Below are 10,952 nucleotides of genomic sequence, written 5' to 3'. Positions count from 1 at the left end.
TTCGACGATTCTCTTATCTAGGGCTTAACTTTTAATGAACATTTTTGTGAGGGCGGTGGCTGTTGCCAGCTAGCTCCCCGGGATGAAAACGAAAGTACCTTTTTTGCAGGTTAATTAATTGTTTGCACTGAGGCTTCTGCTGATCCTCCTATTTCCTGTTAAGTCAACCCTCTAAGTCATGAAGACACATTGTCTAAAGAAAGTTTCTAGGGTAAAACTCTCACAGACATAAATAAACAGTTTGTGGTTCTGTGTCCTGTTAGGTACATGATCTAGTTGATAGTAAGAGTGTTCTTACTAATGCCAAAATTTGTTAATTGACAACATCTAAATGTTTATAATTCTGAGCATTATGCAGAAACAAGTTTGGATAGGACGATCATTCCTACTACCTATGTAGTTCCCCCAGCATAGAGTACTATTTTAGTGAAACTGCAGCATGTTCTTTTCCTGTGTAAGTTGTGAGGAAGAGAGAGAGTATCCACATGTGTCTTGTTTGTCTCTTTCATCAGCTTTTGTCAATATCTTGTTTGTTATTTCTACTGTTTTGGAGCCATCAGTGTTCTCGACAGAAATGCTGCAGTCAGGAGGGGTTGGGACAGGGAAGCTTTTGTCTTGAAGTGTAAGGTGTAGGATGTGATTTGATTTTTATAGTGCCGTGTCTGCTAACTTTACATGTGACTTTGTTAACTTCATTAACTCAGAGTGTGTTACACACAAACGCGTATATCTGAATAAATTTGATTTGTATGCCACCAGAAGTTTTCTTCTTCTGGGAAAATTGAGTAGTAACAAAAATGGTGTTAGAGCCATCTGCCTTGTAGCTTAGGAGGATAATACTAAATCACGTTTTACTAGGAAAATGCAGTTAAAAGGGATTCACATAGTTATTGAGTTGTTCTGCTCTGTTCAGAAGAAACATCATACTTACCTGAGGTAGACAGACAACTTTTTTCTTTTTTTTTTTTTTTTCAGTAGCACATGTGGAATTTATTTCTAGGGGAAGTAAGGGAGACATCTGAAATGCTCTACTGTCAATTTTGTTTTCCTCTAAGGAGGAGTGTTTTGTCACTTTAATAACTTCTGGGCCTAATGCTAGCACTGTCAGTCTTTCTCACTGAAGTGTATATTATACAGTAATACAATGGAGTTGTGAACTTACACACATGAATGACCTGCTTTTTGGCAGCTGGTTTAACAGTCCTCTCCTAAGGTGTCTTTCTGAGATAAGCTGATCACCTTTATGATTGAAGAAGCTGTAAGTGAATAGAACCTTTCTAATGATTGGCTGAGAATTATGCCTTTGGACCAAAACTCAAAAAGGTGATCTCTGACTTCAGAAAATATTCCTCCCATTTGTGTGATTGTGTTTAAAGTTGAAGAGTAAATTGGTGCACATTTATCAGTAGCAGTTCTGAAATATAAAACAAAGTTTCTTGACAGACTTTTGCATGTTTAGTTTCATTTTGGTTTGGTTTTGCTATTGGACCCTGAATAGTTTAGGTTACTATTTCACTTTAATGTGTTTGTAGTAGACTGTTACTTCAAGAGCTTGGCAGATAAAGGCTCTGCACATTTTATGCAGACATGTACTTTGGCAGTTCCTTTCAGTTTATTCAGTGTTTTTCAAAAACATTTTTGTAATTTAATGCATCTCAAAAATATTATTATTATTATTTTTTTTATTATTTGCAGAAGGTATTTAAGAAGGCATACTTTAAAGACTGAGCTAGGGAAAAAAATCACAAAAAATTTCTCCCATTCTCTTTTTTAAAAAAAGATATTTTGCCAATATCACGGGTTGTGCCAGCATGGGGTGTTATTACTTGCTTGTTTTCAATAGAGTAGTGTATAAAAGTTGGGAGAAGCCTGTTTTGAGCTTTCCAATTGAAGACAAAGGAATCTCATAAGTTACAGAAGTCAGACATTTTTGTATAGTTTCTTAAGTTCCTTTCATTTATAGTAAATAAGGCAGTTCTTTTTTGACTAAGCTTATTTTGCCCTAGTTGCTTATCTTGTAATCTGTAGGTTTGCTCAGTTTGATGTCTTTTTGCTTTAGTAAATAAATAAGCTGGTATTTATTAAATGTTGAAAATTTCAATTCCAGAAAAATGATCCCCCTTTCCAACTTAAACTTCCTCCAAAGGCAGCTAGACCTGAAAAAGAAGTTGACCCGGAATATGAAGAGAAGATGGTAAGTGTTTTTACAACAAAACATGCTGTAGCTTTTTTTTGTTGTTGTTTGCCTGAACTAGGTCAATACAGAAGGAGTAATTGCAGACTATGTCAAAAAAAGAAAAACAAGAATCTTAAATGTGTAGTCCAGTGTGATGTTTCTTACAGTGTCTAACAATAGGTCTTTAGTGGAGAGTACAATAGAGGAAGAAGATAATGATAGTTCTGTTTGATACTGTCCCACTTCTCCAAGTATTTTGAACTGCACAGTTTCTGCAGTTGGAGGCAGTGGTTTTTATGCTCAGTAGTTGCCAGTGAATTTTTGAGTTTGTTTGTTTGTTTGTTTTTCTCCCTTGTATCCTTGTGTGTGTTTTTTCCCCTCATGTATGTTTAGTTATTCACACCCTCCTGTATTAAGTAGTTTCTATTCAATTGCCTTTTGTATTTAGAATTGTCCTCTTTTGGTTTTGGATCTGTCTCTGCTAGTTTTATTTTATGACCCCTTAAGTCATATCAGAGGCATCTTTAAACTACTTCTTAAAGTTTAAATGTTAAATGGGTGCTTAACTAACTACAATAGCGTCTGAAAGGACTGGATATTATAGGAGCCAGGAAAGAGTAACACTGTTAGACACAGAAAAATTGATACCTACTTGTAGGAATACTTAATTTTTAGCCAATGACACATAAGTACATCAGATAATTGAGAATGTGTTGAGTAAATAACTAAATTTGCTTGCACAGTAATACATGATGATATACATCTTTCCTAAATTAGAATGTTAGTTCAGTTTTTCTGAGTGGCTTTTTTTTTCTTTTTTTGAGACCTTTGTAAAGATGTTTATTTGCTGGGAAGTGATGCACTATTAAAAGATATACATTGCCCTCCTGTGGCAAGATAATGCATTGCATGTCGGGTTAATCTTTATTGCTCTTTTTTGCTTTGTTATATTGCTGTTGGAGCACTTTTACTTGCATTTAAATTACTTGGAGAAAAGCTTTCTGCTTTTTCAATATTTCGTGGAAAGGGTTTGGTACAGGGCTACAATTAAACGTTTGTAGTTGATATCAATATACATACATGAGATCACATGAAAACTGCTTTAAGTGGCATGATCTTACATGATGCTTAGAAGTGGCATAGAGGAACCGATAACAACTGCATTCTGTCAGCATTTGCATTTTATAATACTATACTTAAAAATTATGTAATGTCTTTTAAGTATAGAGAAGGACATCAGTTTTGCTGTGTTTCTATAGTGAAGTGCATATGCCTCATTGATGTGCCAAAACTGAGATGATTTAAGTATTGAAAACAGTATTAAGCTGGTGCTACTTTAGTCATACTTCTAAAAGTAGAGCTACAACATTGTTGCCTTTGATCAAATCAAACTTGAGCAACAATAGAATTTCATCCCTTATTGTATGTCAGAACTTTTTTTGTAGACAATCCTTTAAAGCATCCCTTCACAGTTGCTGCTGTGCCATGCAGACTTACAAATACACTGTTTTTGGGAATGTTATACTAATTATTGAGCTTTGAATAGGAATGAGTTGCGGGGATGAGGCTATCAAGTCTTACCATGTCTTCCAGGTTGCTGTGGTATTCATGGTCACTTGAACCTGCCACACATTGCAACAGGGAGTGTTCTAAAGCAATTTATGCTTAGCTGTGAGCTGAAGGAGCTCAAGAGCTGTTTAATGATGCTTGTAGCCTTCTGAGCTGGCTGCCAGTAGGCAGACGGTCTTGTCAGTCTTTCGTTGTATAATGTGTTCTCACAAGTGTCTGAATTCTGTTTATTAAAAAAAGAAAAACAAAAAAACTTTTCTTTATATAAAATGTATTTTATTAATTCTCTCCCCACTTTTGAAACTAGAAAACTGATCGAGCAAAAAGGTTTGAATTCCTCCTGAAGCAGACAGAACTTTTTGCACATTTTATTCAGCCTGCAGCACAAAAATCACCAACATCTCCATTGAAAGTCAAGCTGGGACGACCAAGGATGAAGAAAGATGAAAAACAGTGTTTGATTTCAGCTGGGGAGTATGTTTCATTTTTATTTCTGACTTTTCACACTTTCAAACAAATTATGCATTTTGACATACATGTTTAGTAGCACAGAGATAGTTCTTTAAGTAAGTCCAGAACTTTTCCTCTTAATGGTTTTTCTTAATTTCCTTGAAAGCTGATTGCTGTATGCATACTGATCCATCAACGTTATTGAGACCTTGGTCAGGAACACACTTTTAAAGTAAATTCCCTAATTATGGCCATGTAGCATGCTTTATTCCATATTGTGGAGTAATTTTGAAGCACATTAATTTCTTTTGCATGATACTGAATGAGACTATGCACTCCAGAAATGCACCTAAAGTGTTCTAGCTGGTAGTGGACATGTCCACCAGAGTGAAGTGAGACCAAGTTAACAGAAGACCATATGCATGCAGCGTGGATGTTGGATCCCCAGCACCAGTTGTCTCACTGTACTAGTTTGTCTATATTAGTAATGCAGGCATAGCCTGCATGTAGTGTTTCTGAGGGGCTTGCTATTGCAAGACAACTACTTTTTGGAACGTTTGCAAAATGGCGTTTTCTATTTTATAGATTTCAAGGGGTTTTTTAATTGAATATGTGATCCTTCTGAATAGTATAGTTATCTAATAATTGATTCTAAGGCCACCACTGATGTGTCCTGTATTGCTGTGTTGCTCATTAAAAAGTACCCTAGAGAACTCATTATACTTCTTGTCAGAGTATAGTTATGGCTCTGAAGGAGAAGGTTTCATATCAGTCTTTCTAATTAAAGCTAGAAAGAGCCATAAGGAATAACTTATTAACAAGATATTATATTGGTCAGGGTACAAGAACACACACGTTGTAGATCAGTGATTATTACAGTTTTTCACTCCATTTTATGATTAGTGTTTTGAAATTACTTTGTATAATCATGAAACCTGGGTTCTTCAGTTACCGTCACAGGCGCACTGAACAAGAAGAAGACGAGGAGCTGTTGTCAGAGAGTCGAAAGACATCTAATGTGTGTATTCGATTTGAGGAGTCTCCTTCATGTAAGTATTGTGTTGAGTTTTCTGATTGCTTTGCAAGTAATCTAAGCAGATCACAATTAAAATTTTCTACTTAGTATTTTTCTACTTAGAGGAATCTTACATTTACAGATGTGAAAGGAGGAACACTAAGAGATTATCAGGTTAGAGGTTTGAACTGGATGATCTCATTATATGAAAATGGTGTTAATGGCATTCTGGCAGATGAAATGGTAAGCATTCATCTTTTGGAATTTTTGTGGTAATTATTAAGCAAAATTCAACATTAAAGTGCCTATAGTATTTAATGCATATGCAGTAGTATGCATCATTCTACAACAGTTAGATTTTCCACAACTGGAATTGTAAGGCAGTGAAAGGAATTGTATTGCAAACACTGGCTGTGTAGTTTGCTTTGAACAACTTAAGTGGCAGAATAATACAGTAGGAAAATTGTTTGAAACTTTCTATGTGGTATTTCGTTTCAGCAGGTTTCTTTTCCCTCCCTTTTTGTCAATGCAGGGTCTTGGTAAGACTCTGCAAACTATAGCATTATTAGGCTATCTGAAGCATTACCGAAACATTCCTGGGCCACACATGGTCCTGGTTCCAAAATCAACTTTGCACAATTGGATGAATGAATTCAAACGTTGGGTTCCATCGCTACGTGCTGTTTGCCTTATTGGAGATAAAGATGCCAGAGTAAGTGTTCTGTGTTTCAAAGATGTGCACAGTATTTGTCAAAAGCTAACATTTGTGTATGTGGAATTCTCCCTAGTTCCTTAATTACAGTATTTTTTAGTACTCTTTAGCTATGTTAATATTGAACACTGTCACAGTGTTTATTAATTTTCCTTTATTGCTTCACTTTGAGTAGGGGAGAAAATTTGTGTTTTGCATAATCCCAGCTGTTGATCTGTCTGCCTGAAGTACAAAGGATTGAAGGCTTTTATCACAGTAACTTTCAGTTACTGAGAAGATGTTTCAGTGTCTTTCTTTGCTAGCTTAGTGCATCAGTAATGTTGGCAGAGAGAAGTTTCACTGAATTCCATATGAATTGTTCATTGATAAATAGTCATTAACTCAATTGTTCTGCTTTAGGCTGCTTTTATTCGGGATGTTATGATGCCTGGTGAATGGGATGTTTGTGTTACATCATATGAAATGGTAATTAAAGAGAAATCTGTCTTCAAGAAATTTAACTGGAGGTATCTGGTAATTGATGAAGCCCACAGAATAAAGAATGAGAAGTCTAAGGTAAACTAAAAATTATTTGATACTTTGACACAAGATTCCATCTGATTTTAGCAGACTAAGTGTTAGGTGTGGTGCTTTTAAAATAGAAGCCATAAGCTATTGAGTGATAAATATGAGTTTCATAGATAGTGCACTGTTGACATTGTTTCAGGTTTCAGAAACTGATAAACATTCATTATTCTTAAATGTACGTGATGATGATGATGATTTGTTGTGTTTCTAGCTGTCAGAGATTGTACGTGAATTCAAGACAACAAATCGATTGCTGCTCACAGGAACTCCTTTACAGAATAACCTGCACGAGCTGTGGGCATTACTCAATTTTCTTTTACCTGATGTCTTCAATTCTGCAGATGTAAGTTGAGGTTTGGAAGTACAGTCCTGTTCTTAGTTTGATTCCCAGGTTGCCAACTGTGCAATAGAATGACCAGCCTAGTAAAAGACACATGTGGAAGACCTGGATTTGGTAGAAGCATTGTGCCTTACTTAACTGTAGACTACTTTTTTTGCTTCACCTGGTTAAAACAATGCATTCTGTTAGTGCACATAAGGGCTCAGGCCAGTAATAGTAAATGTGATACTTGAAGTAGTTCGAGAATTACTCAAATTATTGCATTTGGGAAAACAATGCAGAATCAAGAATATGAAGCATCCAAATATGCATAAGCCTTTTTTCCATTTAGAATTTGAGTAGTCTTTCTCTTCTTTTACTGTTAATGTTTCCTTGTACTTGTATTGCTTACTTCTGTTGTTTTTGCTTGGTTGTCCATCTCATTTACATTTTCGCTTTTTACTTTCTTGCCCCAACATTACACAGGCACTAAGGGAGAACTTGGAAACTGCAGTGATAAGCATAAATAACCATTGTAAACTAAGCAGAGTAATAGTATTTTGTCTGTGATTGGGTGACTTGAATGTTACAATGTGCTGAGGAGCTGGCAGGGATCTGCAGCCCGATTTCTGTTTCACTTGAAGTAATTTGTCTCAAGATTTATGTCACTCTCAGAGTGAGAGTCAATATGTCTTCTAAAACTACAGATGATAAACTGTTCATACCAATTGTGTTGTTTCTCACCACAGGATTTTGACTCATGGTTCGACACTAAAAATTGTCTTGGTGATCAGAAACTTGTAGAAAGACTTCATGCTGTAAGTAATGAAAGCTGTACTCACATGTCATCATTAGCATACACAGTGTAAAAAGGAAAAGAGTTTTTCCCCCTTCCTCTTGAATCTCAAGAAGGTATTTAGTTGCAGAAATGCCCAGCAGAATTTTCATTAATTAACTATTGGAACTTGCTATTATAGATACTGCTTTTTGTAAGATTACTGTTTGAAGCAGACAAAATGTGTACATAAAATGTGAAAATGAAGAATTTGGAGATCTTTTTGAAACCGTTTATTATTGTGAATAGCCTACTGATCCACATGTCATGCTAGTCTGAATAAAAGCATGCTTTTATCTTTGTTTTACTATGCATGAGAAGACATGTTTCATCATACAGTAACAAAACAAATGGGAAAGAAATACAACATACGTTGCTTATCTTTGAAGTGTTGGTATATTTGTATATGCTGCTAGTGAAAACGAAACAGAGCTGTTAAAAGGTAATAGATTTTATAAGCCTATGGGTTTCTCCCTTGCTTAGGATAGTTGGGATGAGTATGGCAGTCTTTATGTGGTGTTACATATTTATGTGTGAGCTTTGCCTGTTAGTGGACAGTTTCATTTTGCTGACTTGGACAGAATTTTTCTGAAGGAGTCATCATGACAGCGATAGGTATTGATTAGTTCTGAATAAATATCAGATAATTGAATCTGTTCATTTCATATATGAGGTAATCAATTTTATAAATTTGCTGTGGAAAAAATTCTTAATTTCTGTAGGTTCTGAAGCCATTTTTATTACGCCGCATAAAAGCTGAAGTGGAAAAGAGTTTGCCTCCAAAGAAGGAAGTAAAAATATATCTCGGGCTCAGCAAAATGCAGAGGGAATGGTGAGTTATTTACATCAAAGTAAGATTCTTCTTTGATAAAGAACACTTCAGCTCTTCATGCTGATTTTTTTTTCCTTGTAGTTACATGTTAAAACAGTTGGATGGACTGGCCTATTTGTAACTGTCTTTGGGACTTAAAAAGAGCTCAGGAGGGGTAATGAAAAGGGTTGGGAGAAGGGAAGTAGAAACATCTTTTCCTTCCTTAGTTTTCCTTCCTTATTTGAAAGAGCATAAGCCTCCCAAGTTTTCTTCTTTGATCCAGTTATGTATGCACCAGTACAAGTTTTGAGCTGAAATGAACATAAAACTTTGAGAAGCCACATAGCCAGAAGAGGTCTGAGAAAAAGAAGCAGGTCAGTGTAGCAGCTTCAGCCAAATAAGTGATATCTTTACTTGACTTTGCAGTCCTAAAGTGCAAGTGTAAATTACAGATCATTGTCACTCACAAATTGCCGTTCATGTCTACGTATGGATTTATAAATCGTTATTATCCATCAGATATTTTTGCCAAGTTTGTTAATCATATAGCTCCATCCTCACACAAAGCAGACTCCCACATTCAGTAATAAATAACTGGCATACTGCAAGGTTTCATTCATGTTGTAGATACCAAATAAAAACTGCAAGTTGTTTGAAGTTGTCTGTAAATCTTTAGGTACACAAGGATCCTGATGAAAGATATTGATATCCTGAATTCAGCTGGGAAAATGGATAAGATGCGTCTGCTGAATATTCTGATGCAGCTGCGGAAGTGCTGTAACCATCCGTACCTCTTTGATGGTGCTGAGCCAGGCCCTCCTTACACCACTGACACACATCTCATCACTAACAGTGGTAAAATGTTAGTTCTGGATAAACTGCTGGCAAAGCTCAGAGAGCAAGGTGAGTACAGTTTATGAACAGTATGATCTGAACATATGTTCTAAGTAAAGCTACCTTTCAAAAATGGCATTCTTGTCTTTCCTCCAGTGAGTGTATTCATTATTTTCAGTGAGGTTTTTGTTGAAACTAGTTTTTCTGTAGATCTTAACACATGGAGGGAAGGAGGTTGTATAGGAATGAGGAAGACTAGTAATATGGAGAAGAGCTTCTCTTTTGCTGTCTTCAAGAAAATTTCTGATGAGAGGTTTAGTTTATGCAAATAAGTAATCAGCTAATTGTCATACCATGGGTTTGAGTGTTCTGTTTCTTCAGCTATGTATTTCTTATGTATAAATTATTAAATAACCTGTTTGGAGGAGAAGTTAATCAATACCGAAAAATAACAAGAAGAAAGATTGAAGTTGGGCATAATAAAGAATAGTTCACATGAGTTCTTACTCGTGCTTTATAGTAGACTCTGTGGTAAGATTAATGTGAGAACATAAAACCAACAACAAAACCTTTTCTGTCAGGTTCCAGAGTTCTGCTTTTCAGTCAGATGACTCGCTTACTGGATATTTTGGAAGACTATTGCATGTGGCGTGGGTACGAGTACTGCCGACTTGATGGGCAGACACCACATGAAGAAAGAGAGGTGAGAAAGTTGTATATAAACAAGGAATGTCTTTGTTTTACATACTAGATTATTACGATGTTATTTACTACTTATATATGCACATAGCCACAAAGTACAGTACAAAGCACAGTGAAGTACACTTCATTCGTTCCTCAACTAAATGAGAAATGTAATATTTAGTGGACTCAGAATTTTTCCACCTGTGCAAACCTACAGTGTATTAAAAAATTTGGTACAAAAATTCTGTAAATTTCAATTAAATGTTATTGAAAGCTACGAACATATTGGAAGCTTATTTGAAAACTGATACTTAAATGGCACTTCTTTTTCCTTTAGGAAGCAATAGACACATTTAATGCTCCCAATAGCAGTAAATTCATTTTCATGCTGAGTACCAGAGCTGGAGGTCTTGGAATTAATTTGGCAACTGCTGATGTGGTTATTCTCTTTGATTCAGATTGGAACCCTCAAGTAGATCTGCAAGCCATGGTGAGTTAACTCTCTAATATGCATTTGTTTAAGTTGTCATTGTACTATTTTATATAATTCTTTCCAGAACTTCCATGTCTGATGATTTTCTTTACTTTTTGTATTTAATACCAAGACACTAAGGCATTGGACTAAAAGGGCAAGAACAGAATTGTGTAAAAAAAACAACCCCTTGTAGATTACATTGTAAATATTTATCTTAATTATTCGTAACTTAATAAGATTACTTCTGTCAAAATACTATATCAGTATTGCTTATCCGTAGAATTATTCCCTATTCTGTCTTTCTAGAAGAAAACAGTAAACTAGTAACAGAGGGCTGTTAGCAAAATAATAGCAAAGAACTAAAAGCCTGCAGCTTGATATTCCTCCCTTTTGGGCAGCTTATGCTTTTGCACCTCACCTTGTTTCTGTGTAAGTGTAAGGTCATTCAGTTGGGATGCCAGGAAAACACATGCTTAGTTTTGCATTAAACATACTAAAACCTGAT

General features: G+C 35.6%; 1 protein-coding gene across 1 annotated transcript in view; it reads left to right on the top strand.

Annotated features, from left to right (window-relative positions):
• The first annotated feature begins 1,243 nt into the window (after positions 1 to 1,243).
• SMARCA1 (SWI/SNF related, matrix associated, actin dependent regulator of chromatin, subfamily a, member 1) overlaps positions 1,244 to 10,952 on the top strand; it is a 23,539-nt gene continuing 13,830 nt past the window's right edge. Inside the window, exons 1-13 of the mRNA XM_009997231.1 lie at positions 1,244 to 1,258; positions 2,108 to 2,194; positions 4,053 to 4,219; positions 5,144 to 5,244; positions 5,353 to 5,453; positions 5,743 to 5,922; positions 6,322 to 6,477; positions 6,701 to 6,832; positions 7,558 to 7,626; positions 8,366 to 8,475; positions 9,131 to 9,357; positions 9,870 to 9,991; positions 10,310 to 10,462. Of these exons, the coding sequence (XP_009995533.1) occupies positions 1,244 to 1,258; positions 2,108 to 2,194; positions 4,053 to 4,219; positions 5,144 to 5,244; positions 5,353 to 5,453; positions 5,743 to 5,922; positions 6,322 to 6,477; positions 6,701 to 6,832; positions 7,558 to 7,626; positions 8,366 to 8,475; positions 9,131 to 9,357; positions 9,870 to 9,991; positions 10,310 to 10,462 (1,620 nt within the window). The remainder of the gene's footprint in view (positions 1,259 to 2,107; positions 2,195 to 4,052; positions 4,220 to 5,143; positions 5,245 to 5,352; positions 5,454 to 5,742; positions 5,923 to 6,321; positions 6,478 to 6,700; positions 6,833 to 7,557; positions 7,627 to 8,365; positions 8,476 to 9,130; positions 9,358 to 9,869; positions 9,992 to 10,309; positions 10,463 to 10,952) is intronic.

The sequence above is a fragment of the Chaetura pelagica genome, unplaced genomic scaffold (genome assembly GCF_000747805.2).
Source record: "Chaetura pelagica isolate M959 unplaced genomic scaffold, ChaPel_1.0 scaffold344, whole genome shotgun sequence".
Classification (NCBI taxonomy): domain Eukaryota; kingdom Metazoa; phylum Chordata; class Aves; order Apodiformes; family Apodidae; genus Chaetura; species Chaetura pelagica.
This window is presented reverse-complemented; position numbering and strand designations above follow the sequence as displayed.